This window comes from Haliotis cracherodii, unplaced genomic scaffold (assembly GCF_022045235.1).
Source record: "Haliotis cracherodii isolate W230 unplaced genomic scaffold, xgHalCrac1.p SCAF_22, whole genome shotgun sequence".
In the NCBI taxonomy this organism is placed as follows: domain Eukaryota; kingdom Metazoa; phylum Mollusca; class Gastropoda; order Lepetellida; family Haliotidae; genus Haliotis; species Haliotis cracherodii.
This window is the reverse complement of record NW_027266278.1, coordinates 11,407,529-11,424,951: the sequence shown is the minus strand read 5'-3', so window position 1 is coordinate 11,424,951 and position 17,423 is coordinate 11,407,529. Positions and strand designations below refer to the sequence as shown.

General features: G+C 40.6%; 1 protein-coding gene across 3 annotated transcripts in view; it reads right to left on the bottom strand.

Moving 5' to 3' along the window:
• Positions 1 to 10,184: 10,184 nt before the first annotated feature.
• Positions 10,185 to 17,423, bottom strand: part of LOC139471378 (espin-like) — a 90,587-nt gene continuing 83,348 nt past the window's right edge. For 2 of the 3 annotated variants that reach the window (XM_071253723.1, XM_071253724.1), the window contains 3 exons: positions 16,069 to 16,230; positions 14,543 to 14,622; positions 10,185 to 10,326 (listed from right to left, as the gene is read on the bottom strand). In XM_071253723.1, coding sequence (XP_071109824.1) covers positions 10,197 to 10,326; positions 14,543 to 14,622; positions 16,069 to 16,230 — 372 coding nt within the window. In that variant the 3' untranslated portion in view covers positions 10,185 to 10,196. Of the gene's footprint in view, positions 10,327 to 13,722; positions 13,740 to 14,542; positions 14,623 to 16,068; positions 16,231 to 17,423 lie in introns of all 3 variants that reach the window. The other variant, XM_071253725.1, reaches the window with a different exon arrangement.

Genomic DNA, 17,423 nt, shown 5'->3' with positions numbered 1-17,423 from the left:
TTATCCCCGTTCAGATCAGTGTTGACTATAACAATGTACTAGTCATATCGATAGCTGACGCAGTTGAAGTGTTAGAAACTTGAATCAATACTTCACACACAGGCACCGACATCTTAGTTGCTTGTACTAGTCTGATGCTGATTTATAGTGCTAGCACACTGAGATACCATGCCGCAGTTTAACATGAATACCCCACTCAGACACAGTATACTGACTCCGTGCCGACCAGTCCTTGTTTTAGCCCCTTAATGCCGAGTGCTAGACATGGTAACCACATGTACCATCTTTTAACGTCTTTTGGTATGACGCAGCCGGGGATCGAACCCCGGACCGTCCGCTCTCCCGGCGGACGCTCTACCACTAGACCACGGAGGCGTTCAGTGTAAGACAAATTGACATATTAAAGAAGTTATTATAAGTACATTCTCCCCTGTTCAGATCAGTGTGGTGTATAACAATTCACCGGTCATATCGATACCTGACGTTGTTGAAGTATAAGAAACTTGAATCAATACTTCACACACAGGGACCGACATCATCCGTGGTTCAATATTACTTATGTTCCCGTCAACGTCCCTCTGTTACACCACAGCTGACACGTCCAGCTTTTATTAGACACCCAAGCCAAGACGGTTGTAAAATAGCGCTGATGTAAGGAGGGATATTACCCACAAGGGCAAAAAGATGTGTAATGACTTTCCGATATTTGCACATGTGCACACAAACGAGTCTCAATGCTGATTGGTCTATTGGAGCCAGTGTTTCATGTTCAGAAACGATCTCACGTTCGGCTATTTCCGCCAGAGCCCTCTATTGGCAGATAGGCATTCGTGACCAACTCGTGTTATTCCGGAACAAGCTTGCGGGTTACGGAAAGGGGCTAATGGTGACGAATGGGCAGGCTGGGTCAGAAAAGAACTATATGACGTCATCCATTGTTCATGACGAAAAGAAATCGATGACATTACGTCATCTTAACAATAGTGAACCTTCAGTGACGGTTTTCCTTTTGTTTGGTTTAAGAATTGACTTTTACTTTGGTTCATTGGAGTACGAATGAGGGCCAGACTGTATGAACCTCACTGATCAATGGCTGACACGATAAACGTGACGGGAGAGATTTCTGATCCTGTGGGTAATACTGATCAAATGGCCGATCATTGACAGGTGATAGTAAAGATGTGTCAAATAGATTCTTAGGTAATTTCATAGATTGCTGTAGACTGTCACTGTAATCTATCACCATCCAGTCGATACTACAAGGATCGGATGTGCTCTTCTTCGTTTTCTTCTCTAGGATGGGTCGTAGCGAGAATATCCTTGAACGGGCATGTAATCAAACTCTCTGACTTATCTCAATGTATGCTAAAACGCTAACTTCAAGATTATCAAAATGAGTCGTTCATACACTTGCAAACTTTCGCGTCATGTGACCGATCTCTCGTCCAATAGAAAAGCCGTAAAACTTCACATAAAGAAAAGAAAAAAAAGAAAATTTATTGATTAACACCACTCAGCAATATTCCAGCTATATGACGGCGGTCTGTAAATAATCGAGTCTGGACCAGACAATCCAGTGATTAATATCATGAGCATCGATTCACGCAATTGGGATATGATGACATGCATCAACCAAGTCAGCGAGCTCATACACCTGACACAGACACATCCACCAAACACACAGATACATGCCTCCCACACCTCACAAACATGCAAACCTATTGTTAAATTTCAGCTAAAGAAAAGACGGATGCATTTGATAATTAGATTTCTGTCATGCATTATGTGCTTGAAAGCTCAACACCAAATGAGTTAGGAATGTTCAGAGCCAGAGATAGTGAGTGAGTTTATTTTAGCTGCTGCAATAACACACAGAACACTGGAAATGTGACTCACACATAGTACTCATGCAGGGAATCGAACCTGGCTAGCACACCCTTACTTGAAATAAGGTGAGGTGAGGTGAGGTGAGGTGAGGTGAGGTGAAATGGGGTTAACCTTGGGGTCAAAATTATTGCACTTTCATAGCCATGTGAATCCATGTGTGTGTGTGTGTGTGTGTGTGTGTGTGTGTCTGCTTGTACTAGTCCGGACTAATGTCGAATTTATAGTGCTAGCCCACTGAGATACAATGCTGCAGTTTAACATGAAAACCCCACTCGGGCACAGTATACTGACTCCAAGCCGACCAGTCCATATTTTGGTACCAAGGCAGGGTAACAACAAGTACCATCTTTTAACATCCTTCAATATGGGATCGAACCGCCAACCTTTCACTCTCCGGGCGGATGTCTAGCACTAGGCCACGGAGGCTGTCTTATATTAGAGGATCAACACAAAACACAAACAAACCAAAAAACAAAAAGTTCATATCTGAAATCATTTATTACATAAAAGCAGTGAAGACATCAGCAATGTATGAATCTCTGTAAGCAGTCGCAGACCTACACCGACAGCAGTTTGTGACATAAGACTCCTATTATACATAGTTAGCGCTCTGTGTCTCCATGGAACATGTTAAGATAGTCTACTACTCAATCCTATAATATAATCACATTTAACTGAATGAATATCACTTATACCGCAGTCAGCAGTTTTCCAGCTAATCACAACAGCCTATCACAATAATCCAGTCTTGGTGTATCAAACCAGTGGTTGACAGCATGAACAGGGATCCCAACTCTAGGTACAATGAGAGAGTGAGTATTGTTTTACACCACTTTTAGCAATATTCAAGCAATATCACGGCGGGGGACACCAGAAATGGGCTTCACACATTGTACCCATGTCAGGAATCGAACCTGGGTCTTCGGCATGACGAATGTACACTTAAACCACTAGGCTACCCCATCGCCCCTGGTACAATGACCCTCCATCCTCATTATTCAGCCTCCAGGTTCTGCCCAACACAATCCCCGACCTGGGTCCTGATGCTGTGGGGGATGCAAACATCCTTATACCGCACACTGGCATGGCCAGGCGGACATACTTTTTTTATATGAACTAAATGATACTGAAATACAGTGAACATACAATAGTAGTTCCCTTATTTTTACTGATGAGTATAACACATGTCAATGATTATGCAACATCCGTACTGTGTGTCACACCTGTCCACACCTTCAATTACTTACCCAACATCTTGTTTTGTGTTTCAGGAGATAAAAATAACTTTTACTAATTTTTGCTTTTTAGATGGAAATATCAGAAGGGAGGGAAATAAATAACTCAAAAGGATACATGACACTTTTTTATGGACAGCAATTTCTTTTTTTCTTCGTACGTCTGATGAAGGAGCAAGAAGTAGGTCTGAAATGTCGTATGAAGAAAAAAAGAAGTTGCTTTCCATAAAAAAGTGTCAGGAATTCATGTTCTCCCAACTTCTAAATGCCTATCAAAGACTAAACTCAAAAGGACATTTCAGATTTTTTCTGTTCTTAGAAAAAATGATCACATTTTATTGCTCTATGCATGTTCATCACATAATTATGTCATCAAATCTAATTCAGACATTTTCTTCCACCAATACATTAGTTTGCATTTTTGGAATAGTGAGTGAGTGAGTGAGTTTGGTTTTACGCCTCTTTTAGCAATATTCCAGCAATATCACGGCGGGGGACACCAGAAATGGGCTTCACACATTGTACCCATGTCGGGAATCGAACCCGGGTCTTCAGCGTGACAAGCGAACGCTTTAACCACTGGGCTACCTGACCGCCCCCATTTTTGAAATAAGGAAATGGAAATAAGGAAAATTCGTTTTTATGCTTCTCATCTTTTAGAGCCCAATTAAAACAATCATAATTAATGAACAGGTGGCACGGACAGGTGTGGGTAATTATGCTTGCGGACTGTACAGGTAACATGCTACTCTACGTCAGCAACCACAGCATCTTGTATGTACATCAACATCAGGACCAACACTGAACCCAACAAACAATAGGTTCGCACACTCCCAATTTGCACTTTCCAGCATTGTAGATGAAAGCCGGCTGGTGAAAACTTTTCTATTCTAAAAATATGGTGGCTGTTCAATATCCTCATTAATGAAGTAACTTACTTTCACCAATATACATGTAATACTACCTACAGCTTACAAGATATTATTCCCTGGCATTCAATTCTTGTTTGAGTTTAGCTTAAAGCTGCTGTGAACAGTTTTTCAGTTAAATATAGATGTTTCAGCTTCATGTGGGAGGAAAGCCTGAAGTGATACAGGTCTTAGATATTTACCGCTTTGGTGGATCCAAGATCACAGTGTGGTGCTGACAAACCTAAAATATCAGGGAGAACATGGATTCGAACCAATCACTGGTTCCTGGCACACCTAAGGGAGTTAACTCTTCTGGCGGTTTGGAAGACTGGGCCACCCATGTCCCCTGACAGCGTGACTGATGTAGACAGCGAGTGAGTGAGTGAGTTGGGTTTATCGCCACTTTTAACAGTATTCCAGTTATATCACGGCGTGTCAGCTTAATGTGGGAGGAAAGCCCAAAGTGATGCAGGTCTCAGACGTTTACCACTTCGGTGAAACCCACGAGCATGCGTATGGTGCTGACAAACCTAGAATCATAATCGGGGCTAACCGGGATTCGAACCCACGATCATAGGTTTCTGGCGTGCCCAAGGGACGCAACTCTGCACATCGAATCGCGGCGCCTTAGACGACTGGGCCACCCGTGCCCCCATGTAGACAGTGAACATCCAACAGTTTGTGGAGAAAAAATTCTGAAGTTGTCCTCCATGTTGTATCACCTGCTGCCACTTTAGAATGACAACGAACCTGGCTACACGGTCACCATGCCATCGTGCTGGGAAACATTACCCACCAGTGTGGAATACTTGGTGACTTCAGCTCCTTGCTGTGCCCAGGGGTAGATCGAACAACAAATTTGTATGTAGCCAGCAGAGGCTGCATAGCCACCTCACCCGCGCTTGCTCAATTTAAAAATCACTGGCCCTTCACCAAACTGGTTTACAACCAAATGAGTGAGTGAGTGAGTGAGTGAGTTGGGTTTAACGCCGCTTTTAACAGTATTCCAGTTATATCAGCTTAATGTGGGAGGAAAGCCCCAAGTGATGCAGGTCTCAGACGTTTACCACTTCGGTGAAACCCACGAGCACGGTTATGGTGCTGACAAACCTAGAAACATAATCGGGGCAAACTGGGATTCGAATCCACAATTATAGGTTTCTGGCGTAAAAAAATGTGGTTCCTTCAAAGAAAGAAATTGTATGTCTTGAGGCACAGAATATTTAATGGCTGGTCCCCGATACCACTCCTCGTCAATATTCTACAGCAGCTGGCAAATCTGTAGGCTAGGGATATTTTTCAAACAGATTGCTGATGTGTCAGTCGTGTTATTCTGGTTAAATCTTGGCACTACAACATCTATTACATCACTTCATACCTTGTATATTATAATCAAGTACAGGGACGTACGAGAACACAAAGTCAAAGTGATTTCCCGCTACTGGAAAGTGGGATCATGCCATCATGAAAGTAAAACAATGCTAAACACAAAACTATATTTTAATATTGTCACAAGAGAATTATTGGATTATGACATCAAAGTTATTTTGGCGAGTTATCAAAGATAAAATGATTAAGAATACTGTATTGTCTTAGAAGGTAAAACACAACCAATCAAAGACTGCCATTACAAGTGCTACGATTCTTAACGGCAGGATGTGAACCAAGGGAAGTAACGGATATCAAAATGTAAATTGTGAAGGATGACAAACATGACATCCACGTGACATCGCATGAACAGACCTTCGATCTGTGACATCTTGATACAAGAAATACAGTGATGAATATAACAAAGTTTCTCTGACTAGATCTGCTAAAGAGTTGTTAGAGCTAATTTAATGCCAAAATTACAAGTAAAATGACACAATTAGAAAACAAATGAACTTTGTGTAATTAGAGATAGTCATCAAGTCCTACTAAAAGCTGAAGATCTAAAGTAACACATGACCTAAAGACATCACAATGACACTCCCTTCTGCACATGTCAGCAGTACATTATAATTAAACATATTTCACAAAACAAACATTTAACTGTAAACGCGTTAGAGACCTCTTGCTGTTACACAAAGCTCATTTTTGAAATGGCAGCTCAATGGCTATCTCCACCTTCATCCTATACACAATGTCTCAATTAGTTTCATGAACACAAACTCGTTCATATAAAGCAGAAAAGGATCCAGTGATTCATAACTCCAATTGACATTACTGTATAAACACTGGGGCAACAGTACATGGTTATAACTTGGACGTCAACAGATCCTGGTCTTGTAGAAGGGAGATAACTCCTTCACATTCTTCAATCACATATATTCCAAGGCTGAAAGTTCCGGGGTGTGTATAGTATTTGTATTGATGGATTTTCTGTTCAAGACAATAAACAGTGTCATGCTTAGTTTGAAGTCCCGCTAACAGTTCGTCGATATTGCACAAACTCTTCATTAAAATCACAACTTTTAGTTCATACAAGCTTCTCTAACAAACATGCTCTTTCATCAGTATTAATAAGCTCATCTCTCACATCTTCAAGCGAGTCTGTATTATGGGATTATGAAATGTAAAATAAATTTCGACTTTGCAAATTCAGTAGAAAAGTATTCCATAGTGTTTCCAATATAGCACAATATCATAAACTTGTCTATCAAGCGATAAAATACTGCCTTGATATCTATGTACAACTTGGGTGCCTCAAGGAAATATGTCATACATGCTCAATGTACACAAACAGGTGAAGCAATGGTGAATAGCAAGGAAATCTAACAAGTGGGTGGAGTCTAACACCAGTTGGACCAATAGCTCAGCACCATCACCGAAGGTGCTTCTTACATTGCACCAACATGGGAATCAAACCTGTGCCCTGGTGTGACAAGCAAACACTTTACCCATGTGGCTAACTCAGCATATCAAGGAGCACATAGAACACGAAAACCTGGTTCACTCCAACGCCATCTAATTGACATACAGAGATGCCAACCATTATTAGGCTTAAAAATATAAAAGAATTGGTTCTCAGGCAATAACTTGATAATAATAATACCGTATTCAACGTAATAAATGCCCAGGGCGCTCTTGAAATCAGAAATAGGTGGCTCTTATTAGAATATTATTTTGGAGAAAAAAAAAACAGAGTTGAAAGATAAATTTCGTGGTTTATGCTGACAGCCTGAAGTGTTTATGTACGACAGATATATTTTTCCAGAATTTAATTGCCCATGATTAAGGGTGCATATATCACAAGAGTGCGTATTATACACGAATAAATATGTCTTGTGTACATTCATCAATCGGAAGGGGTGCTAATTGGGATTGTTCACTAGCCAATATATTAGCAAATGTCGCCGTGGGCGCTTATTAGAGCGGGGCGCTTATTACGTCAAATACGGTAATGACTTTTGAAACAACAGTGCAGCGAGTGGTGGTGTTTTGCTGCTTGTTCAAACTAGTATATACCCAAATAACAGATGTGTACCATCAACCTGGGAAAGGGCCTCCCTACATAAACAAGCATACAAACTCCTATTGCTACCATGACCATAGCACGAGATGCGCAGTAAAGCAGTGTGCATGTAAAGGGAGGTAACTGCGTACTATATTTGATAGCATTGTTTTTAAGTTATGGATTTTATATTGTTTTGAAAATGGAAATGAAAACGAAACGTACGGCAGACTTTATGATGATGCGGGCAGTGTCTGAGAACCAAGACTTATTTTTTTTAGCCTTAACGAAGAATCAAGAAGATATTTTGAACGATTAAGTGAAACATAACACAAATTTTGTCAAAGACATACATGGTCAATGACTAGTTATTAACATCAGCACAACCAATAAATAATCCATAATCACTTTTTAAAATTAAATTGTGATGAGAAACATTTTAAAATCTTCTGGTGATAATGCAATGCAAAAGATAGTCATCATCATAATAACCACTAACTTGAGCAAATGACTAATTAAGACCCAATTATCAACATATTCCTAATTGCCTCAACGTAGTGTTGGCATCTCTGCACCTATCGTTTAAGACAATGTGACTCAGTGCGATGTCGCCGTTGGAATGTAGTTCATGTCGTTGATGGAATGATCACAATAATCCAGCAGGTTACGGAATGATGTCAACACAACACACTGTCCGCCACAGGGAGCACAAGGATCAAGGCTTGCAACATCCAATAAACAAGTCATGGCTAAAAGATGATGAACAAAACAATAAAAAGACAAACCAAGAAAACAGGTATGGAATGCAGGAGAAAGTTAAACTGTTCAACGTTTGATATGTATACACTCAATGAGGAATGTGACTAATTTCTCCGAGATGTCATACCAGTATTTGTTATTCACATGAGGCTGACACATCTCCTTTTAAGTTAAAATAAATACCCATTTCAATACATTCTTGTTTTCAGAGTTTTGTCACAATGTTATAGTTCAGTGTCCCTATCTATCCTGGGTCCTATAATTCTGGCGGAAATAGATCCAACCAGTATGTCACTTATTTTGTGCAGACAGCCTTTGTATCAAGGGCTCAGGAATAATCCTGAACATCACAGAATATTTACAACTAGTGTCATCATTCATGACAAATTACTTGCAAAGTGTATTCCAAAATGCTATACAATTCTTATGCTAATTCCTTTATGTATTAAAGCGTTAAAACATCTGTAACATCTGTTAAATTTTTAATACGTATTTCTGAAATTAAACAAAACAATCAAATGTAAATATATCTCACATCACAACTCAATTACACATTGAATAATCACAATGGACAGTATATTTGCATATTTACAGCTGAAGTCAAGGAATATGGAGTGTGTGTTGGTGTTTATGTGCTTGTGTATGTATATAATACACCTACAGAACTATACACCGATAGAGCTCCACTGAATAATAGGCATAGACGATGCATGTATAGATATTCACCCAAAACTCCACATCCATATTGCAGCAGCTTCCTGTCATGAGCAGTGGATAGGACAAATGTGACGTGGGATACGTGTGATATGTACATGTGATAACAGACAACAATAACACTGTCTCGTTTTGATATACATCTTCATCGCAGTACTAAATCTCCAGACAAAGTACCGTCCTCTTATCAGATATACATACAAGTACTAAGTCTGGCAGATAAACTAAATATAGATCATAACAGACCCATTAACTTTCGACAGATAGTCATAGTTTCAGTTCCTATACCATTATCATGATGGTTCTGGGAGCATTATCACGCTTATCAACCTGACAAACCAAACATCGGCAAGAACTGTCTTCAAGTAGTCTGATAGTCTGGGCAATGATCAACTAATGTCTTCATTTCCATCACTGAAAATAGTTGGCAACATAACAGCAGACTTGCTTGATGTTCAAGCACATCTTCATCAAGTCTTGTCACACATCATCCCTATGGGAAATATATCTTCTAGTATTTCTTACTTTGCTTCTGTATGCTACTTCTTATAAGGCAATGGTATGTAGTGTTGTGCTGTGTGAGGCAATGGTATGTAGTGTTGTGCTGTGTGAGGCTATGGTATGTCCTGTTGAGTGGTGTGTGAGGCTACGGTATGTAGTGTTGTGCTGTGTCTGAGGCTATGGTATGTCCTGTTGTGCTGTGTGTGAGGCTGTGGTATGTCCTGTTGAGTGGTGTGTTACCCTTTTTGATATGTCCTGTTGAGTGGTGTGTGACCCTTTTTGATATGTCCTGTTGAGTGGTGTGTGAGGCTGTGGTATGTCCTGTTGAGTGGTGTGTGAGGCTATGGTATGTCCTGTTGTGCTGTTTGAAGCTGTGGTATGTCCTGTTGAGTGGTGTGTGAGGCTGTGGTATGTCCTGTTGAGTGGTGTGTGAGGCTATGGTATGTCCTGTTGTGCTGTTTGAAGCTGTGGTATGTCCTGTTGAGTGGTGTGTGAGGCTGTGGTATGTCCTGTTGTTTTGTGTGAGGCTGTGGTATGTCCTGTTGTGCTGTGTGAGGCTATGGTATGTCCTGTTGAGTGGTGTGTGAGGCTATGGTATGTCCTGTTGTGCTGTGTGAGGCTGTGGTATGTCCCGTTGAGTGGTGTGTGAGGCTGTGGTATGCCCGAAGGATCTAACAATGTACCCATGCTGTGACAGACAAGACAGCAATCGGACCAACCATAAACTACACAATCAGTCAGCTGAACAACAATTAACTAATTGACAACGCCTTTCTTCTTCCGAAGCTGTGTCTGCCAGGAGGTCAAAGGTCGACCATCTTCATCCACACTTGTTGTGTTATTGACAGTCACAGGTTTGGCAGGTGCCGGAACCACCTCATTATTTCTGAAAACACATAACGGTTATTTGAATGAGTCAAATGATCTTTTTGTCACCTCCTCAAGAGTTTGATCACCAAGGCAACAGCAGATTTAACATTGTGCGGTCATCCTCAGTGATCCAGGGTATATTTCCATTCCATAAAGATTAATACCCTGGACCCTTTCACCACCATAGCCTTGTTTTTAACCATGTTCGAAAAACACACACTAAAATTAGATTAAACTGAGAAAGATATATCATGTGCTAAGTTAGTGATATGAAATGGAGATTGTGACGCCACTTCCGAAACTAAACTTTGGTGGCAAATGTGTCCAGAGTATTAATCATAATAAAATGTAGCTATCACACAGGATCATTGAGGACATCAAATTGCCAGTCCTGGAAAGATTGATTATGTCTTCATAAACACAAATGTCTTTGAACACACAATGCCATTTAGAAAGTTTTGTTTGTTTTTTGTTTGTTTGTTGTTTAACTCTCAGCAACATTCCAGCTATATGACGGCAGTCTGTAAATAACTGAATCTGGACCAGACAATCCAGTGATTGACATCATGAGCATTGATCCATGCAATTGGGATCGATGATATGCATCAACCAAGTCAGCGAGCCTGACCACCCGATCCCGATAGTCGCCTCTTACGACAAGCATAGTCGCCTTTTACGGCAAGCATGGGCTGCTGAAGACCAATTCTAACCCGGATTTCATGGGGCCCATTTAGAAAGTGGTCAAATGTAACAGATGTTATATTTAGGATAACACTTTCTCATTTAAGTACAGATTCTCACACTTTTGGGGGTTGTGTCCCGAACAGTTTGAATCCCGGACGGGACTCAACCCCCAAAAGTAGGAGAATCTGTACTTTACTGAGAAAGTGTTATCCCAAATATAACATCTGTTACAAATGTCATTGTTGGCTCACTCAAAGGACAAGACATGGTGGCTGGTATTGATCCATGGGAATTCCACAATTTAAGAATCAAATAAATCCAAAGTATTAAATGCTTCCATATGGATTGGACATTTCCAACTATCACACCTCGACTCTTCATCATGTTCATGAGTGATGTTTGGAAACCATGACAGTTAACAATGACCCAAATTACACGGAAACAATGTCTCAATTTTACACAACGCAACAACTATGTCTATACTGACTATAAGCATTAGACATGCCTTACTTTGTATCTATATGTGTATCACTTCACAAATTCTTTTACCACCTGCAAACAAACAGTTAAATGTCTGATTTTGTTTGTTTGTTTGTTGTTTAACGCCGCACTCTGCAGTATTCCAGCTATATGATGGCGGTCAGTAAATAATCGAGTCTGGACCAGACAATCCAGTGATTGACATCATGAGCATCGATCCACGCAATTGGGATCGATGACATGTATCAAACAAGTCAGCGAGCCTGACCACCCGATCCCGTTAGTCGCCTTTTACGACAAGCATAGTCGCCTTTTACGGCAAGCATGGGTTGCTGAAGACCTATTCTACCCCGGAATCTTCACAGGTCGTTAAATGTCTGAAGAGATCAGGGTCCTGTTCAACAAAGTGATCATAGAATTAAGATTGTCTTAGACCTAAAATACTCTTTTTCTTCTTCCTTTCGCACTCAGCAATACTCCAGCTATATGACGGCGGTCTGTAAATAATCGAGTTTGGACAAGACAATCCAGTGATTGACATCATGAGCATCGATCCATGCAAGTGGGATACAATGACATGCATCAACCAAGTCAGCGAGCCTGACCACCCGATTCAAGCATGGGTTGCTGAAGACCTATTCTAACCCGGATCTTCACGGGTTAGAGTTACGACAGCCTTGTGGAATGGGGCCTAGATTGATAATTAGGGAGGGTAATATTACATGGTGTAGTTTATTGTGCACAAAACTTCATAGTTCACAAACCAGTACTTGTTCAGTGGCATTTTTTTTGTGGCAAGGTTTGTTAGCAGATCTAAACAGAAACAGAACTGACTAAATTTTAGTTTCACACTACCGGCTACAGGCTGAAATATTCTCGTCACACAGAAATATCTACAAAATCATTCATAAAATCGGAGAAGAGAAAAGTCTTGTAAAGCTTCAAGCTACAGATATTGTTAGTATTGGTTCCTGAAAGTGAGAGAGAGTGAGTATTGTTTACTTTGAACAGTATTTCAGTTACATCATGGCGTGTCAGCTTGATGTGGGATGGGAGAAAAGGCTGATGTGTGACATTTACCACTTAGCCGAAACCTATGAGCAAAATATGGTCGTGACCAACCTAGAATCAAAATCAGGGCGAATCTGGGATTGTATTCCTGATCTTAGATGTCTGCATGCAACCTCGCACATCCACGTGCGGTGCTGTACACGACTGGGCCATCCCCCGACAGCTTGTACAACACAGAAAGTCACTGTAGTGTTGATGAAGCAGAGGTTTTCAGATGAACTCCACCCAACGTACCACACTTCACAGAAAACACTTTCTTCATATATACCCATCCAAAGCACATTTTACACACGATGTTGCAGCGGCACAGATAACTTCCATATCACCCTGGGCCTGAGAGGTCATGCAGACGGATAAACAGGCGCAGACGGATAAACAGGCGCAGACAGATAAACAGCATGGATGTATAAACAGGCGCATGCAATATATCAACCTTGTTAAATCAACTGATATACAACAATAACAATAACAATAACAATGTCAGCACACAATGATCTACAACAAAATCTCCGAGTAATTGATCCATTTAATTACCTCACACAACCAGCATGGGCTGCTAGGGACGTACTGAAACCTGTTGAGAGTGAGTGAGTATGGTTTTACGTTGCTTTTAGCAAAATCCAGCAATACCACGGCGGGGGACACCAGAAATGGGCTTCACACATTGTATCAATCTTCACGGGTTAGTTCATTTATGAAAGCATATCATATTTCCAGTTTGTATATTTTCACATTTAACTTCTTTGCCTTTTTTCAGCTGAAGAGCAACATTCACTTCTCACTGTCATCATCATGCTCACGCTATCAATCACTGGTTTCCGGCCTGGGTGACTATCTTGTGACAACATGATAGTTCTGCAATATTGCTGACTTTGGCCTAAAATATTCACTGACTCGCTACAAAACACATATTGAGCATGTCAGGATTTCTGCGCTCACAGTCAGATTTTAAGAGTGATTCTTTGAGTATGATTATATACCATTCTCTACACGTAGGGACAATACTGTTAGCTTCCATTATTCACAAAGGCAGTGATTCTAAATTCTTAAATATGTGTATTAGTTAGCTGCATTTTACAAGATGAATAAACAATATTTATTGGTTAGTTGAGGCAAATACAGCATAGGTACATGTACATTACAAGCTTTGGCAGTGAAGCATACATAAAAGACTCACCGCTTGGGGATCAGTTTCTACAATAGAGTCAGGATACGCTATGATATCTGACACATGACATACACAGCAGTGGACAAGCCCTTTATCATAGTGTTGTCCTCAACATACATGTCTGTCTGTCTGTCTGTCTGTCTGTCTGTTAAAATAGTTTAACCTGTTAAGGCCAGGCTTTTTTTACATTTAGGATTACAGAATTTTCAGCCCAAAGTCAGTTTTTAATTCTGTGCTCAAAAGACCACCATTTGTGATGATAAAGCCCCTTGCAACAATGAAAAATTCTACCACTTACAACACGGACAATTGTCAAGGGAGGCTATTCATGTTCGGCTTCGAGATCAATTATGTATCTCTTTACTAGTTTACAATGGAAAATACATGTTTTTTACTTTTTTTTCACTTTAATTTACTGCAGTCCATAAGAATCACACAAATTTGAAACTATGGGCCATATTTGCGACAGGGTTCCGTCTTAGCGCAAACGGGCATACCTAAAACAATTGTCAATTCGTTGCGAAATGGTTCACATACATTTCCCCATATATTACATATATTTCAGATGCAATTTAAAGCACATCGGGACGTACGGAATTATACAGTATGATTGAACATATTTAACTGTATCTTGGGTATATTTTTAGATGCAAGACTTATGTAAAATCAAAAATTATTTCTGAGGAATTCTTTGACAAAGAACTTGGAATCATACGTGCATTCTGATTGGTTTGTCGTATTTTACATGTAACATTCATTCGATAGGGGGACGAGTCTTCTTTCAGGTTACGGAAAGGGGCGAGTGGTGACGAATGACCTGTGTACTCACTTGCTAGTTGTCTCCTTCTTCTCTATGAGAGCTCGCTTCCAGGCCGGCACATTCCGGAATCTCGCTTCCTCTGCTTCAACCTGAACAAAATGGTAACTTTAAAGAAAGGAACCACCATGGGCTTACGATTCTGTAGAAATGAGACCTTCGATAAATATTACACCAAATTATACGAGTGAGTGGTATGGTGCTGACAAACCTAGAAACATAATCGGGTGAACCGGGATTCGAACCCACAATCATAGGTTTCTGGCATGCCCAAGGGACGCAACTCTGCACAGGGAATAGCGGCACCTTAAAAGACTGGGCCACCCGGGAATAGGCTCTTGGAGAAACATTGGCTGTCTCCCTTTGCCCAAATCTTCGTGATCAGTGAACCATGAGCGCTGATTACCTGGCCGACCAGTAATTACAGTATTCATCAATTAGCATCTCATTAGTCTGTTTTTCTTGTTTACAGTTTGTGATGTATTGATATAAGATCAGAGGTAAGTTAGTATTACGTAGAGCTACATATCACGACACTTCAACACAATAACTTATCATCAAGCGTGCTTTTCAAAAGCTACTAAAACAAGACAAAGAGCAGGGCTCACTACTACCCCCAAATTTGACTCCAACATAGTTCAAATGTTCGCTCGTCACGCCGGAGACCCGGGTTCGATTACCGACGTGGGTACAATGTGTGAAGCCCATTTCTGATGTTCCCCGCCGTGATATTGCTGGAATATTGCTACAAGCGGCGTAAAATCATACTCACTCACTCTAAGTTCAAAACATGAAAAAAGCAATAATTTCTCAGAAAATCCACTTATCGAAAACAAACTTTGCACTACGCCTCTCCTAATAGTATGGAAACTGTTCCCTTAATTTGAAGAAACTCCTGTGGTTTGAAAGGAGGTATTCAGAGGTACTAGGCCATTACGAATCACTCTCGTATTCGGAGAATCGAACCGTATCCATTCATGAATTGAATTCGTTATTCGTGGCCACTAGAATCGAATATTTATGAATATGCAATCATGTGCATTTACATGCCTTGTACCTAAAACATCCATAAAAAACTTATGATATGCACAGATTTCTTCAAAAACAACACTTATAATATTTAATTTGACAGGAATTTGGTCACTGGTCATTGTAGCATTTGAACAGATACTTAGACTAAGTACCTGGACAAGTGCAGTTTATAAATGTATAATATAGATAATTAACAAACCATGTAAAATAATTTATGTTGTTAATGTTTCACTGAATATAATAAATAATACATCAACTGCTGACTTATTATTGTATTTGTGAATTAATATTCGTATTCATTACCCTATATTCGTGATACGAATCATATTCGCCTCATAGGTTATTCGTTGCAGCCCTAGTACTCAGAGGTACTCAGAGGTACTCGGTGGTACTCAGAGGTACTCAGTGGTACTCAGAGGTACTCAGAGGTATTCAGTGGTACTGAGTGGTACTGAGTGGTACTGAGTGGTACTCAGAGGTACTCAGAGGTACTCAGTGGTACTCACCTTCCGCCTTGCTTCGGCTTCCTTCTGAGCCTTCTCTGCGATGCCCTTGGCCAGCATCTGCTTCTTCCACTGGGGGATTGGCTGACCGGAGGAATCCCTCTCCGGCACCTGGTCAAGGAAGTTCTTGGGGTCAAACTCCCCATCTAACCTGCTGGCCGGGGCCTGGAGGGAGGTAAGAATCCACAGGTCAACATCTTGTAACACATGTCATGAGCTTCATGAGTTTGTTCGTTCGTTCGATCATTTATACGTGAGTTGGACTAAGACGGTTTACCCTATTTCAGTTACTTCATCGTGTCCCAGCTTAATGACTGTGTAAAGCTCATGGTGGCGCATGGTCCTGTGCACATCGCTCAGGTAAAAATCAGGTGAAGTTAAGCAACGTTGGTCGCGGAGAGTCCTTGAATGGGTGACCGCGTGCGTTTCGCCTGCTAGGCTTCTGAGAGTTTCTAGGGCTTCGGTCCTGCCCCACACTGAAGCACATGTAACACATGTGGGGTCTCCTTAGGCAAGTGACTTTGTTCGAAATGTGTCACTGTTCACCCATCAGTGAATGAGTACCCAGAAGGATGAGATGGCAATGTGGTTGTTAACCTTCTAGCGCCTAACAGGCAGCTTGGGTTGCATACTCCCCAGGGAGCCGAGAATGATTGTTGTGTGTAACAATGGTGCTTTGAGCATGCCCCTGTGTGGTGTGGAAATATGAGCAATATAAATTGCCTATTATTATTATCATTATTATGATGATGATGATGATGATCCTGGCACAGGTTAGGCTCATCATCAGCTCAGGGTCCTTGCCCCCTCTACACGCAGACCAGACAGTGAATGGGACTTCTCCCAGGAAGCACTGCCTTGTCAAACCCTCTGAGAATCTTTCGGAGAATGTGAAGTTATTATTATCACTTGTATCACTGTTTTGACAGAGACATTTCAAACAATCCAGTGATTGAAATTATGAGCAACGATCCATGCCATCAGGGTATGATGACACACAGTCAACAAGCCCTACAATCCGTCCTATTAAGTCAGGTTGCTTGTTGTGGGTCGGAACTAAATACACCGCTTCATCGTTTTTTTTTAATAATTTGTTTAATTTTCCGGAGCATTAACATAGTTCTGCATAACAAAATATTCAAAAAAATATATCATGACAGCTTGACAAAAGCTCATAAAAGTAATCTTTATTACAATAAATGACGGAAGCATCCTTTGTTAACTTATAAAATTCAGTGAGCTCCTTCTGTATAAATTGAATGTTAGACAGTTGTTATTTCTATAGTTGAAGATGATGTTTTAACAAAATAATGATAAGGTTAAGAGATTGTTATTTTTTGTTGAATAACCAAAAAGAA